Below are 17,734 nucleotides of genomic sequence, written 5' to 3'. Positions count from 1 at the left end.
TTGGTCTGTTAGCTAATGAGGCTGAGCTGCAATACCAGACACAGCCTGTGGGTAGTGGTGGCGCTGCTCCTGGGTGAAAATAGTCAGGCTTTTGTAACCCTGTATACCTCGCAATTGCAGCTCTGGATGTAAAGCTGCAGACGGCTCTAACTATGACTCTTATATATGACATGATATAACGAAGAATACAGAACTGCAGCTCTGGATGTGACTGGAGTATGAGACACAATGGTGCTCTGTGCGGTCATACTGGACGGTGTCACCTTGTGCCAGTGCTGTGTCTCCAGAAGTTGGCACTCTGTGGGTGGAGCCTGAGGCAGCGGGCACGGAGGGGGCACCCGGACCCCTGGACCGGCGACCTCTGGCCCTTAGTCAGCAGGGAGGGGCTCCGCCTGACCAAACAAGAGGCCTGGCTAATGATCTGCGGCCTTAACCCCCTCAGTGCTGCAGCGCGGCTGAGCCCGGGATCATCAGCCTCATAGTAATCCCATAATCCCATGAAAGGGTTACAGCCGGGGTCACTCCACACCATGGCCGGAGCAAGAAAGAGGGGCCCACAGCCGACCCCAACCGCAGCCCTACTTACCTGCATGATAGCAACAGGTAGGTGCCCCCTGCAGACACCGACTACTAATACACAGTAATACTCTGACACCGCACAGTAATACTACTACACCGCACAGTAATACTCCTACACCGCACAGTAATACTACTACACCGCACAGTAATACTCCTACACCGCACAGTAATACTACTACACCGCACAGTAATACTACTACACCGCACAGTAATACTCCTACACCGCACAGTAATACTACTACACCGCACAGTAATACTCCCACACCGCACAGTAATACTCCAACACCGCACAGTAATACTACTACACCGCACAGTAATACTACTACACCGCACAGTAATACTACTACACCGCACAGTAATACTACTACACTGCACAGTAATACTCCCACACCGCACAGTAATACTCCCACACCGCACAGTAATACTCCCACACAGCACAGTAATACTCCCACACCGCACAGTAATACTCCTACACCGCACAGTAATACTCCTACACCGCACAGTAATACTACTACACCGCACAGTAATACTCCTACACCGCACAGTAATACTACTACACCGCACAGTAATACTACTACACCGCACAGTAATACTACTACACCGCACAGTAATACTCCTACACCGCACAGTAATACTACTACACCGCACAGTAATACTCCTACACCGCACAGTAATACTACTACACCGCACAGTAATACTACTACACCGCACAGTAATACTACTACACCGCACAGTAATACTCCTACACCGCACAGAAATCTTTTCTAGGGGCCTGGAGGCAGCCGGGGCCCAGAATACCGGAGTGGCAGGCAGTTGCGGCCCAGGGCATGCTGTGGTCACGGTGCTTGGTATGGGGACCGGAGGGCTGTCCTACAGCCTGGCAGCTCTCCAGCAGGTGGTGTGTGCAAGAAATGATATAGAGGGAGAGGCTGATGTACTGGTTCTCCCTGGAGCAGCCCCTGAGTGTCTGTAAGATAGGTCTCTGGGTAATGGATGGGGAGTCCGTGGTGGTAACAGCCATATCCAGGGATCAGACGGAGGCAACGTTGTACAAATCAACTCACGGTTCTTTATTGAACAGCAGGTAGTAGGCCAGAACGGTCACACAGCAGATCTGGATTCTGGTCCTGGAGTGGTCATGGAGAGGGGTCCGCAGGAATAGTGCACCAGACTGGTAGTAGGTGCAGCCTGATGGCAGATGCTGGGAGAATGGAGAAGGAGCTGTGTCCATATTGTGGAAGCTGCAGCTCTGAGTCTCCTGACTCTGGTCCTGGGATCGGTATCTCTGGTGAAGGTGCACTGACACTGTCTGTCTCTTCACTCTGACCATGTGGTCTGAACTACTGACTGGACCATGTGCTCCCCCTGCACCGGGCTATTATACTCCCCCTGGTCAGGTGGTAGCACCTCTCCAATCACACTCCAGGTTACAACTCAGCCACATGATTGGATAACATCTTACACCCATTTAACTATCGCCTGTCCAGGCAGAGGCTACATCTGCTATTACCTGAGATCTCCCTGCATTATCCCTTGGGTGAGTTGCGCTCCCCAGATGGATCCTGACCGGTAGAGGGCGCTATTCACAACTTCCCTCTTGCCTGTACATTGGCCGGGGCGTTGCACTTCCTGTAATCTGTGACCACCTCCAGTGTTAGGTCGGATCTGAGCTACAATCCCCCCCTCGGTCTCTTGGCCATCTTGGGGGGCTGTTCTCTTCACTCCTAGATAACCTTCTCCTCTGTGGTGACTACCCATCATCCCTCTCAGGGGGTCACAGCATCACCTACTGGAATATGCAGCATTACAGTCCGTAATACACCTTTAACTCCACCCGGACTTGTTGCAAGTGGGCTGGACAGACTACGACTACAGCTTCCATTGCTCCTCTGTGGCTCTTCCTCCGCCCTCAGGTGGTGCAGCCTCTTCTACTCCATGGACAGCATGGACCATGGTCGCCACGGACCATCGAGAGGAAGACAAAGCCAATGGTCAGGTTCACTCTACTAATGCCCAATTCTTTCTCTTCCTGCAGTGATTTCCCACTTTCCTCCCCACATCCTCCATGACTGCGCCGACTTCCAGACATCTGGAATTTTCCAGGATAACCGCCTCCAGGTGCAGTTCCTGCTCTTCACCCCCCGGAACCCGACATGTGCCAAGCTCCTCCAAGGCAACAGGACAGACATCATGGAAAGCTCAGCCTTCAATGCAACCCTGGACACCAAGGTCATCATTCATGGCTTCAGGTTAGGCCGCTCGGTGGCGCCTCCCAGGGTGGGTATACAGCATGTCCTCTCCTGTACACCGTGCTCACCAGGCTCACCTTCTATCTTCTCACAGGGCCTTGGGCACAAAGCCTTCATGGATTGACGACATGGTGGCCTCACTGCTGGCCGCTGGCGTGGTTAACGTGGTGGCAGTGGACTGGGTGTACGGTGCCACGGCGAAATATAACCAAGCAGTGGAGAACATCCCGAGGCTCAGCATGGAGGTGGTGGCCCTGCTCAGCGGCTTCCTGGTATCTGAAGATTTCTCTAATCGTGATGTTAGATGTTCTGTCATCTAGAGCTTTCAGATCTATCAGGACCCGGAGCTAAGCTGGAGGAGAAGACCTGGGAGCTGTGATACCTTGTAGTCACCACCGCCCCAGCTCTGGCAGCAACGAGCAGCTCCATCAATGGCCCCAGACAGTGCGGGCCCCAGGCTGTGCCTTGCCCTACATCACTGATGTTCTTCTGGTTCCTCTACACCAGTTCCTCCCTGTGGCCCCTCTACACCAGTTGTCCCCTCCCTGTGGCCCCTCTACACCAGTTCCTCCCTGTGGCCCCTCTACACCAGTTGTCCCCTCCCTGTGGCCCCTCTACACCAGTTGTCCCCTCCCTGTGGCCCCTCTACACCAGTTGCTCCCCCCTGTGGCCCCTCTACACCAGTAGTTCCCCCCTGTGGCCCCTCTACACCAGTTGCTCCCCCTGTGGCCCCTCTACACCAGTTGCCCCCCCCCCTGTGGCCCCTCTACACCAGTTGTTCCCTCCCTGTGGCCCCTCTACCCCAGTCCCTCCCTGTGGCCCCTCTACACCAGTCCCTCCCTGTGGCCCCTCTACACCAGTTCCTCCCTGTGGCCCTTCTACACCAGTTCCTCCCTGTGGCCCCTCTACACCAGTTCCTCCCTTTGGCCCCTCTACACCAGTTGTTCCTCCCTGTGGCCCCTCTACACCAGTAGTTCCCCCCTGTGGCCCCTCTACACCAGTAGTTCCCCCCTGTGGCCCCTCTACACCAGTAGTTCCCCCCTGTGGCCCCTCTACACCAGTTGCTCCCCCCTGTGGCCCCTCTACACCAGTTGTCCCCTCCCTGTGGCCCCTCTACACAAGTTGTTACTCCCTGTGGCCCCTCTACACCAGTTGCTCCCCCCTGTGGCCCCTCTACACCAGTTGCTCCCCCCTGTGGCCCCTCTACACCAGTTGCTCCCCCCTGTGGCCCCTCTACACCAGTAGTTCCCCCCCCTGTGGCCCCTGTACACCAGTAGTTCCCCCCTGTGGCCCCTCTACACCAGTTGTCCCCCCCTGTGGCCCCTGTACACCAGTAGTTCCCCCCTGTGGCCCCTGTACACCAGTAGTTCCCTCCCTGTGGCCCCTGTACACCAGTAGTTCCCTCCCTGTGGCCCCTGTACACCAGTAGTTCCCTCCCTGTGGCCCCTGTACACCAGTAGTTCCCTCCCTGTGGCCCCTCTACACCAGTTGCTCCCCCCTGTGGCCCCTCTACACCAGTAGTTCCCCCCTGTGGCCCCTCTACACCAGTTGCTCCCCCCTGTGGCCCCTGTACACCAGTAGTTCCCTCCCTGTGGCCCCTGTACACCAGTAGTTCCCTCCCTGTGGCCCCTGTACACCAGTAGTTCCCTCCCTGTGGCCCCTGTACACCAGTAGTTCCCTCCCTGTGGCCCCTGTACACCAGTAGTTCCCTCCCTGTGGCCCCTGTACACGAGTGGTTCCCTCCCTGTGGCCCCTCTACACCAGTAGTTCCCCCCCTGTGGCCCCTGTACACCAGTAGTTCCCTCCCTGTGGCCCCTGTACACCAGTAGTTCCCTCCCTGTGGCCCCTGTACACCAGTAGTTCCCTCCCTGTGGCCCCTGTACACCAGTAGTTCCCTCCCTGTGGCCCCTGTACACCAGTAGTTCCCTCCCTGTGGCCCCTGTACACCAGTAGTTCCCTCCCTGTGGCCCCTGTACACGAGTGGTTCCCTCCCTGTGGCCCCTCTACACCAGTAGTTCCCCCCCTGTGGCCCCTGTACACCAGTGGTCCCCTCCATGTCTTGTAGAGCTTTCTCCAGGCGTCAGATGCTCCTCGTCGTCCTCTCCAGATCTTCTCACCTTCTGCTTGTGTTGAATCTGCAGGACTTGGGGTGCAGGGCAGAATCCTTCCACCTGATCGGGGTCTCTCTGGGGGCGCACGTTTCCGGTTATGTAGGAAATTACTTTGGAGGCCGCATCGGAAAGATCACAGGTAACGTGGGGGGCAAGGGTGGAGACCTCCAAGACCTGGGCCCGGGCCTGGACCATCTGCTGCTGGGACCATAGTGACGGGGGGGGGGGGGGGGGGGGGGGTCACAGGGTCAGAGATCTACACGACCCCGGGAGAAGGGTCAGACCCTCTGATTGGTCCAGGTCGTTACTATATTAGGGGTCAGAGATCTACACGACCCCGGGAGAGGGGTCAGACCCTCTGATTGGTCCAGGTCGTTACTATATTAGGGGTCAGAGATCTACACGACCCCCGGAGAGGGGTCAGACCCTCTGATTGGTCCAGGGTGTTACTATATTAGGGGTCAGAGATCCACACGACCCCGGGAGAGGGGTCAGACCCTCTGATTGGTCCAGGTCGTTACTATATTAGGGGTCAGAGATCTACACGACCCCCGGAGAGGGGTCAGACCCTCTGATTGGTCCAGGGTGTTACTATATTAGGGGTCAGAGATCTACACGACCCCGGGAGAGGGGTCAGACCCTCTGATTGGTCCAGGGTGTTACTATATTAGGGGTCAGAGATCTACACGACCCCGGGAGAGGGGTCAGACCCTCTGATTGGTCCAGGTCGTTACTATATTAGGGGTCAGACTTCTCCTTTGGTTCCTCTTAGGTCTGGACCCGGCTGCCTATAAGTTCACCCGCAGCGGCCCCGAGGAGAGGCTGGACCCCGGCGACGCCATGTTTGTGGAGGCCGTGCACACAGACACTGACAGTAACGTATCTGTGACCTGTAGCCCTGACCCCTGACCCTGTAGTATGACCCCAGTGTGTGTCACTACAGAAACCTCTGGCCTCTGCACTGTCCTGGAAGTGAAGGTATCAGAGGGGTATGAGAGGGGCACAGACATTACAGCCACTGGCAGCATTGTCCCCCTCCCCATCCCTTCTCTACCAGCCGCAGCATTGTCCCCCTCCCCATCCCTTCTCTACCAGCCGCAGCATTGTCCCCCTCCCATCCCTTCTCTACCAGCCGCAGCATTGTCCCCCTCCCATCCCTTCTCTACCAGCCGCAGCATTGTCCCCCTCCCCATCCCTTCTCTACCAGCCGCAGCATTGTCCCCCTACCATCCCTCTCTACCAGCCGCAGCATTGTCCCCCTCCCCATCCATTCTCTACCAGCCGCAGCATTGTCCCCCTCCCCATCCATTCTCTACCAGCCGCAGCATTGTCCCCCTCCCATCCCTTCTCTACCAGACGCAGCATTGTCCCCCTCCCATCCCTCTCTACCAGCCGCAGCATTGTCCCCCTCCCCATCCCTTCTCTACCAGCCGCAGCATTGTCCCACTCCCCATCCCTTCTCTACCAGCCGCAGCATTGTCCCCCTCCCCTCCCTCTCTACCAGCCGCAGCATTGTCCCACTCCCCATCCCTTCTCTACCAGCCGCAGCATTGTCCCCCTCCCATCCCTTCTCTACCAGCCGCAGCATTGTCCCCCTCCCATCCCTTCTCTACCAGCCGCAGCATTGTCCCCCTCCCATCCCTTCTCTACCAGCCGCAGCATTGTCCCCCTCCCATCCCTTCTCTAACAGCCGCAGCATTGTCCCCCTCCCATCCCTTCTCTACCAGCCGCAGCATTGTCCCCCTCCCATCCCTTCTCTACCAGCCGCAGCATTGTCCCCCTCCCATCCCTTCTCTACCAGCCGCAGCATTGTCCCCCTCCCATCCCTTCCCTAACAGCCGCAGCATTGCCCCCCTCTCCTCCCTCTCTACCAGCCGCAGCATTGTCCCCCTCCCATCCCTTCTCTACCAGCCGCAGCATTGTCCCCCTCCCATCCCTCTCTACCAGCCGCAGCATTGTCCCCCTCCCCAACCCTTCTCTACCAGCCGCAGCATTGTCCCCCTCCCCATCCCTTCTCTACCAGCCGCAGCATTGTCCCCCTCCCATCCCTTCTCTACCAGCCGCAGCATTGTCCCCCTCCCATACCTCTCTACCAGCCGCAGCATTGTCCCCCTCCCCATCCCTTCTCTACCAGCCGCAGCATTGTCCCCCTTCCATCCCTTCTCTAACAGCCGCAGCATTGTCCCCCTCCCATCCCTTCTCCACCAGCCGCAGCATTGTCCCCCTCCCATCCCTTCTCTACCAGCCGCAGCATTGTCCCCCTCCCATCCCTTCTCTACCAGCCGCAGCATTGTCCCCCTCACATCCCTTCTCTAACAGCCGCAGCATTGTACCCCTCTCCTCCCTCTCTACCAGCCGCAGCATTGTCCCCCTCCCATCCCTTCTCTACCAGCCGCAGCATTGTCCCCCTCCCATCCCTCTCTAAAAGCCGCAGCATTGTCCCCCTCCCTTCTCTACCAGCCGCAGCATTGTCCCCCTCCCCATCCCTTCTCTACCAGCCGCAGCATTGTCCCCCTCCCATCCCTTCTCTACCAGCCGCAGCATTGTCCCCATCCCATCCCTCTCTACCAGCCGCAGCATTGTCCCCCTCCCCATCCCTTCTCTACCAGCCGCAGCATTGTCCCCCTCCCATCCCTTCTCTACCAGCCGCAGCATTGTCCCCCTCCCATCCCTCTCTACCAGCCGCAGCATTGTCCCCCTCCCATCCCTTCTCTACCAGCCGCAGCATTGTCCCCCTCCCATCCCTTCTCTACCAGCCGCAGCATTGTCCCCCTCACATCCCTTCTCTAACAGCCGCAGCATTGTACCCCTCTCCTCCCTCTCTACCAGCCGCAGCATTGTCCCCCTCCCATCCCTTCTCTACCAGCCGCAGCATTGTCCCCCTCCCATCCCTCTCTAAAAGCCGCAGCATTGTCCCCCTCCCTTCTCTACCAGCCGCAGCATTGTCCCCCTCCCCATCCCTTCTCTACCAGCCGCAGCATTGTCCCCCTCCCATCCCTTCTCTACCAGCCGCAGCATTGTCCCCATCCCATCCCTCTCTACCAGCCGCAGCATTGTCCCCCTCCCCATCCCTTCTCTACCAGCCGCAGCATTGTCCCCCTCCCATCCCTTCTCTACCAGCCGCAGCATTGTCCCCCTCCCATCCCTCTCTACCAGCCGCAGCATTGTCCCCCTCCCCATCCCTTCTCTACCAGCCGCAGCATTGTCCCCCTCCCCATCCCTTCTCTACCAGCCGCAGCATTGTCCCTCTCCCATCCCTTCTCTACCAGACGCAGCATTGTCCCCCTCCCATCCCTCTCTACCAGCCGCAGCATTGTCCCCTTCCCCATCCCTTCTCTACCGGCCGCAGCATTGTCCCCCTCCCATCCCTTCTCTACCAGCCACAGCATTGTCCCCCTCCCATCCCTTCTCTACCAGCCGCAGCATTGTCCCCCTCCCATCCCTTCTCTACCAGCCGCAGCATTGTCCCCCTCCCATCCCTTCTCTACCAGCCGCAGCATTGTCCCCCTCACATCCCTTCTCTACCGGCCGCAGCATTGTCCCCCTCCCATCCCTTCTCTACCAGCCACAGCATTGTCCCCCTCCCATCCCTTCTCTACTAGCCGCAGCATTGTCCCCCTCCCATCCCTTCTCTACCAGCCGCAGCATTGTCCCCCTCCCATCCCTTCTCTACTAGCCGCAGCATTGTCACCCTCCCATCCCTTCTCTACCAGCCGCAGCATTGTCCCCCTCCCCATCCCTTCTCTACCAGCCGCAGCATTGTCCCCCTCCCATCCCTTCTCTACCAGACGCAGCATTGTCCCCCTCCCATCCCTCTCTACCAGCCGCAGCATTGTCCCCCTACCATCCCTTCTCTACCAGCCGCAGCATTGTCCCCCTCCCATCCCTTCTCTACCAGCCACAGCATTGTCCCCCTCCCATCCCTTCTCTACCAGCCGCAGCATTGTCCCCCTCCCATCCCTTCTCTACCAGCCGCAGCATTGTCCCCCTCCCATCCCTTCTCTACCAGCCGCAGCATTGTCCCCCTCCCATCCCTTCTCTACCAGCCGCAGCATTGTCCCCCTCCCATCCCTCTCTACCAGCCGCAGCATTGTCCCCCTCCCCATCTCTTCTCTACCAGCCGCAGCATTGTCCCCCTCCCATCCCTTCTCTACCAGCCGCAGCATTGTCCCCCTCCCCATCCCTCTCTACCAGCCGCAGCATTGTCCCCCTCCCATCCCTTCTCTACCAGCCGCAGCATTGTCCCCCTCCCCTCCCTCTCTACCAGCCGCAGCACTGTCCCCCTCCCCATCCCTCTCTACCAGCCGCAGCATTGTCCCCCTCCCATCCCTTCTCTACCAGCCGCAGCATTGTCCCCCTCCCCATCTCTTCTCTACCAGCCGCAGCATTGTCCCCCTCCCATCCCTTCTCTACCAGCCACAGCATTGTCCCCCTCCCCATCCCTCTCTACCAGCCGCAGCATTGTCCCCCTCCCATCCCTTCTCTACCAGCCGCAGCATTGTCCCCCTCCCCTCCCTCTCTACCAGCCGCAGCATTGTCCCCCTCCCCATCCCTCTCTACCAGCCGCAGCATTGTCCCCCTCCCATCCCTTCTCTACCAGTCGCAGCATTGTCCCCCTCCCCTCCCTCTCTACCAGCCGCAGCATTGTCCCCCTCCCATCCCTTCTCTACCAGCCGCAGCATTGTCCCCCTCCCCTCCCTCTCTACCAGCCGCAGCATTGTCCCCCTCTCCTCCCTCTCTACCAGCCGCTGCATTGTCACCCTCCCATCCCTTCTCTACCAGCCGCAGCATTGTCCCCCTCCCCATCCCTTCTCTACCAGCCGCAGCTTTGTCCCCCTCCCATCCCTTCTCTACCAGCCGCAGCATTGTCCCCCTCCCATCCCTTCTCTACCAGCCGCAGCATTGTCCCCCTCCCATCCCTTCTCTACCAGCCGCAGCACTGTCCCCCTCCCATCCCTCTCTACCAGCCGCAGCATTGTCCCCCTCCCCATCTCTTCTCTACCAGCCGCAGCATTGTCCACCTCCCATCCCTTCTCTACCAGCCGCAGCATTGTCCCCCTCCCCATCCCTTCTCTACCAGCCGCAGCATTGTCCCCCTCCCCATCCCTTCTCTACCAGCCGCAGCATTGTCCCCCTCCCCATCCCTCTCTACCAGCCGCAGCATTGTCCCCCTCCCATCCCTCTCTACCAGCCGCAGCATTGTCCCCCTCCCCTCCCTCTCTACCAGCCGCAGCATTGTCCCCCTCCCCATCCCTTCTCTACCAGCCGCAGCATTGTCCCCCTCCCCTCCCTATCTACCAGCCGCAGCATTGTCCCCCTCCCCTCCCTCTCTACCAGCCGCAGCATTGTCCTCCTAACCATCCCTCTCTACCAGCCGCAGCATTGTCCCCCTTCCCTCCCTCTCTACCAGCCGCAGCATTGTCCCCCTCCCCATCCCTTCTCTACCAGCCGCAGCATTGTCCCCCTCCCATCCCTCTCTACCAGCCGCAGCATTGTCCCCCTCCCTATCCCTTCTCTACCAGCCGCAGCATTGTCCCCCTCCCATCCCTTCTCTACCAGCCGCAGCATTGTCCCCCTCCCATCCCTTCTCTACCAGCCGCAGCATTGTCCCCCTCCCATCCCTTCTCTACCAGCCGCAGCATTGTCCCCCTCCCCTCCCTCTCTACCAGCCGCAGCATTGTCCCCCTCCCCATCCCTTCTCTACCAGCCGCAGCATTGTCCCCCTCCCCTCCCTCTCTACCAGCCGCAGCATTGTCCACCTCCCATCCCTTCTCTACCAGCCGCAGCATTGTCCCCCTCCCCATCCCTTCTCTACCAGCCGCAGCATTGTCCCCCTCCCCTCCCTCTCTACCAGCCGCAGCATTGTCACCCTCCCATCCCTTCTCTACCAGCCGCAGCATTGTCCCCCTCCCCTCCCTCTCTACCAGCCGCAGCATTGTCCCCCTCCCCATCCCTTCTCTACCAGCCGCAGCATTGTCCCCCTCCCATCCCTCTCTACCAGCCGCAGCATTGTCCCCCTCCCCATCCCTTCTCTACCAGCCGCAGCATTGTCCCCCTCCCTTCGCTCTCTACCAGCCGCAGCATTGTCCCCCTCCCCTCCCTCTCTACCAGCCGCAGCATTGACCCCCTCCCATCCCTTCTCTACCAGCCGCAGCATTGTCCCCCTCCCATCCCTTCTCTACCAGCCGCAGCATTGTCCCCCTCCCATCCCTCTCTACCAGCCGCAGCATTGTCCCCCTCCCATCCCTCTCTACCAGCCGCAGCATTGTCCCCCTCCCATTCCTTCTCTACCAGCCACAGCATTGTCCCCCTCCCCATCCCTTCTCTACCAGCCGCAGCATTGTCCCCCTCCCCATCCTTTCTCTACCAGCCGCAGCATTGTCCCCCTCCCATCCCTCCTCTACCAGCCGCAGCATTGTCCCCCTCCCATCCCTTCTCTACAAGCCGCAGCATTGTCCCCCTTCCATCCCTTCTCTACCAGCCGCAGCATTGTCCCCCTCCCATCCCTTCTCTACCAGCCGCAGCATTGTCCCCCTCCCATCCCTTCTCTACCAGCCGCAGCATTGTCCCCCTCCCCATCTCTTCTCTACCAGCCGCAGCATTGTCCCCCTCCCATCCCTCTCTACCAGCCGCAGCATTGTCTTCCTCCCCATCCCTTCTCTACCAGCCGCAGCATTGTCCCCCTCCCTCCTCTACCAGCCGCAGCATTGTCCCCCTCCCCATCCCTCTCTACCAGCCGCAGCATTGTCCCCCTTCCCTTCCTCTCTACCAGCCGCAGCATTGTCCCCCTCCCATCCCTTCTCTACCAGCCGCAGCATTGTCCCCCTCCCCTCCCTCTCTACCAGCCGCAGCATTGTCCCCCTCCCCATCCCTTCTCTACCAGACGCAGCATTGTCCCCCTCCCCTCCCTCTCTACCAGCCGCAGCATTGTCCCCCTCCCCTCCCTCTCTACCAGCCGCAGCATTGTCCCCCTCCCCATCCCTTCTCTACCAGCCGCAGCATTGTCCCCCTCCCATCCCTTCTCTACCAGCCGCAGCATTGTCCCCCTCCCATCCCTTCTCTACCAGCCGCAGCATTGTCCCCCTCCCTATCCCTTCTCTACCAGCCGCAGCATTATCCCCCTCCTCTCCCTCTCTACCAGCCGCAGCATTGTCCCCCTCCCATCCCTTCTCTACCAGCCGCAGCATTGTCCCCTCCCCATCCCTTCTCTACCAGCCGCAGCATTGTCCCCCTCCCTCTCTACCAGCCGCAGCATTGTCCCCCTCCCATCCCTTCTCTACCAGCCGCAGCATTGTCCCCCTCCCATCCCTCTCTACCAGCCGCAGCAATGTCCCCCTTCCCATCCCTTCTCTACCAGCCGCAGCATTGTCCCCCTCCCATCCCTTCTCTACCAGCCGCAGCATTGTCCCCCTCCCCATCCCTTCTCTACCAGCCGCAGCATTGTCCCCCTCCCATCCCTTCTCTACCAGCCGCAGCATTGTCCCCCTCCCATCCCTTCTCTACAACCGCAGCATTGTCCCCCTCCCATCCCTCTCTACCAGCCGCAGCATTGTCCCTCTCCCATCCCTCTCTACCAGCCGCAGCATTGTCCCCCTCCCATCCCTTCTCTACCAGCCGCAGCATTGTCCCCCTCCCATCCCTTCTCTACCAGCCGCAGCATTGTCCCCTCCCCATCCCTTCTCTACCAGCCGCAGCATTGTCCCCCTCCCATCCCTTCTCTACCAGCCGCAGCATTGTCCCCTCTCATCCCTTCTCTACCACCGCAGCATTGTCCCCCTCCCATCCCCTCTTACCAGCCGCAGCATTGTCCCTCTCCCATCCCTCTCTACCAGCCGCAGCATTGTCCCCCTCCCCATCCTTCTCTACCAGCCGCAGCATTGTCCCCCTCCCCATCCCTCCTCTACCAGCCGCAGCATTGTCCCCCTCCCCATCCCTCTCTACCAGCCGCAGCATTGTCCCCCTTCCCTTCCTCTCTACCAGCCGCAGCATTGTCCCCCTCCCATCCCTTCTCTACCAGCCGCAGCATTGTCCCCTTCCCTCCCTCTCTACCAGCCGCAGCATTGTCCCCCTCCCCATCCCTTCTCTACCAGACGCAGCATTGTCCCCCTCCCCTCCCTCTCTACCAGCCGCAGCATTGTCCCCCTCCCCTCCCTCTCTACCCAGCCGCAGCATTGTCCCCCTCCCATCCCTTCTCTACCAGCCGCAGCATTGTCCCCCTCCCATCCCTTCTCTACCAGCCGCAGCATTGTCCCCCTCCCATCCCTTCTCTACCAGCCGCAGCATTGTCCCCCTCCCCATCCCTTCTCTACCAGCCGCAGCATTATCCCCCTCCTCTCCCTCTCTACCAGCCGCAGCATTGTCCCCCTCCCATCCCTTCTCTACCAGCCGCAGCATTGTCCCCCTCCCCATCCCTCTCTACCAGCCGCAGCATTGTCCCCCTTCCCATCCCTTCTCTACCAGCCGCAGCATTGTCCCCCTCCCATCTCTTCTCTACCAGCCGCAGCATTGTCCCCCTCCCCATCCCTTCTCTACCAGCCGCAGCATTGTCCCCCTCCCATCCCTTCTCTACCAGCCGCAGCATTGTCCCCCTCCCATCCCTTCTCTACCAACCGCAGCATTGTCCCCCTCCCATCCCTCTCTACCAGCCGCAGCATTGTCCCTCTCCCATCCCTCTCTACCAGCCGCAGCATTGTCCCCCTCCCATCCCTTCTCTACCAGCCGCAGCATTGTCCCCCTCCCATCCCTTCTCTACCAGCCGCAGCATTGTCCCCCTCCCCATCCCTTCTCTACCAGCCGCAGCATTGTCCCCCTCCCATCCCTTCTCTACCAGCCGCAGCATTGTCCCCCTCCCATCCCTTCTCTACCAACCGCAGCATTGTCCCCCTCCCATCCCTCTCTACCAGCCGCAGCATTGTCCCTCTCCCATCCCTCTCTACCAGCCGCAGCATTGTCCCCCTCCCATCCCTTCTCTACCAGCCGCAGCATTGTCCCCCTCCCATCCCTCCTCTACCAGCCGCAGCATTGTCCCCCTCCCCATCCCTCTCTCCCAGCCGCAGCATTGTCCCCCTCCCATCCCTCTCTACCAGCTGCAGCATTGTCCCCCTGCCCTCCCTCTCTACCAGCCGCAGCATTGTCCCCCTCCCCATCCCTTCTCTACCAGCCGCAGCATTGTCCCCCTCCCATCCCTCTCTACCAGCTGCAGCATTGTCCCCCTTCCCAACCCCTCTCTACCAGCCGCAGCATTGTCCCCCTCCCCATCCCTTCTCTACCAGCCGCAGCATTGTCCCCCTCCCCATCCCTTCTCTACCAGCCGCAGCATTGTCCCCCTCTCTCTCTACCAGCCGCAGCATTGTCCCCCTCCCATCCCTTCTCTACCAGCTGCAGCATTGTCCCCCTCCCATCCCTCTCTAGCAGCCGCAGCATTGTCCCCCCTCCCATCCCTCTCTACCAGCTGCAGCATTGTCCCCCTCCCATCCCTCTCTACCAGCCGCAGCATTGTCCCCCTCCCATCCCTCTCTACCAGCCGCAGCATTGTCCCCCTCCCATCCCTTCTCTACCAGCCGCAGCATTGTCCCCCTCCCATCCCTCTCTACCAGCCGCAGCATTGTCCCCCTCCCATCCCTCTCTACCAGCCGCAGCATTGTCCCCCTCCCATCCCTTCTCTACCAGCCGCAGCATTGTCCCCCTCCCATCCCTCTCTACCAGCCGCAGCATTGTCCCCCTCCCATCCCTCTCTACCAGCCGCAGCATTGTCCCCCTCCCATCCGCAGCATTGTCCCCCTCCCATCCCTTCTCTACCAGCCTCAGCAATGTCCCCCTCCCATCCCTTCTCTACCAGCCGCAGCATTGTCCCCCTCCCATCCCTTCTCTACCAGCCGCAGCATTGTCCCCCTCCCCATTCCTTCTCTACCAGCCGCAGCATTGTCCCCCTCCATTACTTCTCTATCAGTCTCCATGGGAACAGACTACATATAAACCCTGTGTAGTCTGCCCCTCAGTCCTGTGTCCCTCCTCTCACTCTGTTTCGCTAATAACCTACAGAACGTAAAAGATGGAGCAACACGGAACTGCAGGATAAGACTACACAGAGATTGTTTGTAGTCTGTTGCCATGGAGACATATCATTCTGTACTGGAGCTGCATACACATTCTGGAGCAATGACTGATATTGATTTCCCATTAGATTTTGGCATCCGCATCCCTGTAGGACACGTAGATTACTATATCAATGGTGGCCGGGACCAGCCGGGGTGTCCGTCGCTACGAAACCGTAAGTTATAATGAATAATAGTTACGTCCTGGTATATAAATGGTTCAGACCTTGTTATATGACGCAGCAGCACTAGGGGGAGCTCTAAGCACACGGGTTATCATGTATACAGTGCGCTCCTGAGCTCCCCCCAGTGGTGGCAGCACATAGTCAGAATATTACTAAGTGTCGGTATAGAAATAACAGAAGTCACATTCCCACAGCAGCACAGAGTATTTTAGCTCATGTTATTCCACCTCTTTTATTCTTTCACTGATGGTTACTCTGTATGAATATTTGCAGCCTACGGATACTTGATCTGTGACCACATGAGGTCGGTCAGCGTGTTCATCAATGCGTTGCGGCGGATCTGCTCGTACGTTGGATTTCCGTGCTCCAGTTACCAGATGTTCCGGGAGGGCAGTGCACCGACTGTCAGACGTCTCCATTGTCCTCCTGCCCTCACATAGGTATCAGCGGGAGCTGGGGTCTGCAGGGGAGATGTGGCACCACAGGACCTTTATCCATGGGGTCCACTATTAGGCCATAGGGCAGCAGCTGCAGTGATTTATAGCGGCGCCCCCTGCTGGCAGTGACAATCATGTGACAATGTGGTCATGTGACTGGTGCTGCCCAGTCACATGACCACTTAATCCCTCCGACAGCTGGACGGGGTATTAATAGATTTATTGGGCCGTCGCATGACATTACTGCCTTCCACAGCTGAGTGTTTGTTACATTGTCTCTAGTCTAGACAGAGGCATTAGATTCTTCCTGTTCTAATGAGTTTGTTACAATGTATCATTTTTGAGTCCAGCTGTTTAGCTCACAGATTGGAGACACTGTAACAGATCCTCATCTGTGAGACGTGAATTCTGTGCAGGAATGAAGAGTCTACAGGTGACTCCAGACGTTGTACACAGCACAGCCAGTCCCGGACCGGAACGCATCATCAGGGCGGAGCCTGTCACCAGGGCGGAGCCTGTCTCCATTGCGAAGAGCACCACCAGGGCAGAGGGTGTCATCAGGGCGGAGCCTGTCACCAGGGTGGAGGGTGTCACCAGGGCGGAGGGTGTCACCAGGGCGGAGCCTGTCACCACCTCTGAGGTCAGCCACATCTCGGTGCCACTCTTTGTGCTGACAACAGCAGCGGAGCCGTACTGCGGTGAGTGAAGGACGGTGTGTACAAGGGGTCGGTGCAGTCTGGGGGAGCAGGGTTTGTGGGGTGACCCTTCTCTCTGCTCCTCACAGCTCATCACATCCTGGTGGAGTTCACACTGACCGAAACAAAGGACAACGTCATCACCCTGGAGGTCCAGCTGATCAGCGCCGACACCGGTACCAGCAAAGCCAAGGTCACCATGTAAGAGCCTGGACCGCTCTATATCATAGGCCCCCCATGCCAGGAGCTGTGCCCCCCATGCCAGGAGCTGTGCCCCCCATGCCAGGAGCTGTGCCCCCCATGCCAGGAGCTGTGCCCCCCATGCCTGGAGCTGTGCCCCCCATGTGAGGAGCTGTGCCCCCCATGCCAGGAGCTGTGCCCCCCATGTGAGGAGCTGTGCCCCCCATGCCAGAAGCTGTGCCCCCCATGCCAGAAGCTGTGCCCCCCCCATGCCAGGAGCTGTGCCCTCCATGCCAGGAGCTGTGCCCCCCATGCCTGGAGCTGTGCCCCCCATGCCAGGAGCTGTGCCCCCCATGCCTGGAGCTGTGCCCCCCATGTGAGGAGCTGTTCCCCCCATGCCAGGAGCTGTGCCCCCCATGCCAGGAGCTGTGCCCCCCATGTGAGGAGCCGTGCCCCCCATGCCAGGAGCTGTGCCCCCCATGTGAGGAGCTGTGCCCCCCATGCCAGGAGCTGTTCCCCCCATGCCAGAGGCTGTGCCCCCCATGCCAGAAGCTGTGCCCCCCATGCCAGGAGCTGTGCCCCCCATGCCAGAAGCTGTGCCCCCCATGCCAGGAGCTGTGCCCCCCATGTCAGAAGCTGTGCCCCCCATGCCAGGAGCTGTGCCCCCCATGCCAGGAGCTGTGCCCGCTGATCCCCAGGGGCCCTGTAATATCTATATGTAATGAAAGTAAATATATCCTCGATATACAAGACCCCCCCGCATGACTCCGTGTGCTGTGCCCCCCATGTGAGGAGCTGTGCCCCCCATGCCAGGAGCTGTGCCCCCCATGCCAGGAGCTGTGCCCCCCATGTGAGGAGCCGTGCCCCCCATGCCAGGAGCTGTGCCCCCCATGTGAGGAGCTGTGCCCCCCATGCCAGGAGCTGTTCCCCCCATGCCAGAGGCTGTGCCCCCCATGCCAGGGGCTGTGCCCCCCATGCCAGGGGCTGTGCCCCCCATGCCAGAAGCTGTGCCCCCCATGCCAGGAGCTGTGCCCCCCATGTCAGAAGCTGTGCCCCCCATGCCAGGAGCTGTGCCCCCCATGCCAGGAGCTGTGCCCCCCATGCCAGGAGCTGTGCCTGCTGATCCCCAGGGGCCCTGTAATATCTATATGTAATGAAAGTAAATATATCCTCGATATACAAGACCCCCCCGCATGACTCCGTG

The 17,734-nt window shown here is 59.6% G+C and overlaps 1 protein-coding gene across 1 annotated transcript in view; it reads left to right on the top strand.

Moving 5' to 3' along the window:
* The first annotated feature begins 263 nt into the window (after nucleotides 1-263).
* The window catches only part of LOC140119723 (phospholipase A1 member A-like), a 22,923-nt gene continuing 5,452 nt past the window's right edge, over nucleotides 264-17,734 (top strand). The window contains 10 exon segments of the mRNA XM_072139069.1: nucleotides 264-603; nucleotides 2,615-2,828; nucleotides 2,923-3,100; nucleotides 4,970-5,078; nucleotides 5,712-5,813; nucleotides 15,123-15,209; nucleotides 15,492-15,608; nucleotides 15,611-15,658; nucleotides 16,072-16,353; nucleotides 16,440-16,551. Of these exon segments, the coding sequence (XP_071995170.1) occupies nucleotides 498-603; nucleotides 2,615-2,828; nucleotides 2,923-3,100; nucleotides 4,970-5,078; nucleotides 5,712-5,813; nucleotides 15,123-15,209; nucleotides 15,492-15,608; nucleotides 15,611-15,658; nucleotides 16,072-16,353; nucleotides 16,440-16,551 (1,355 nt within the window). The 5' untranslated portion in view covers nucleotides 264-497.

This window comes from Engystomops pustulosus, chromosome 2 (genome assembly GCF_040894005.1).
Source record: "Engystomops pustulosus chromosome 2, aEngPut4.maternal, whole genome shotgun sequence".
Lineage (NCBI taxonomy): Eukaryota > Metazoa > Chordata > Amphibia > Anura > Leptodactylidae > Engystomops > Engystomops pustulosus.
Note: the sequence above shows the minus strand (reverse complement) of the source record. Positions and strands in the feature narration are given on the sequence as shown.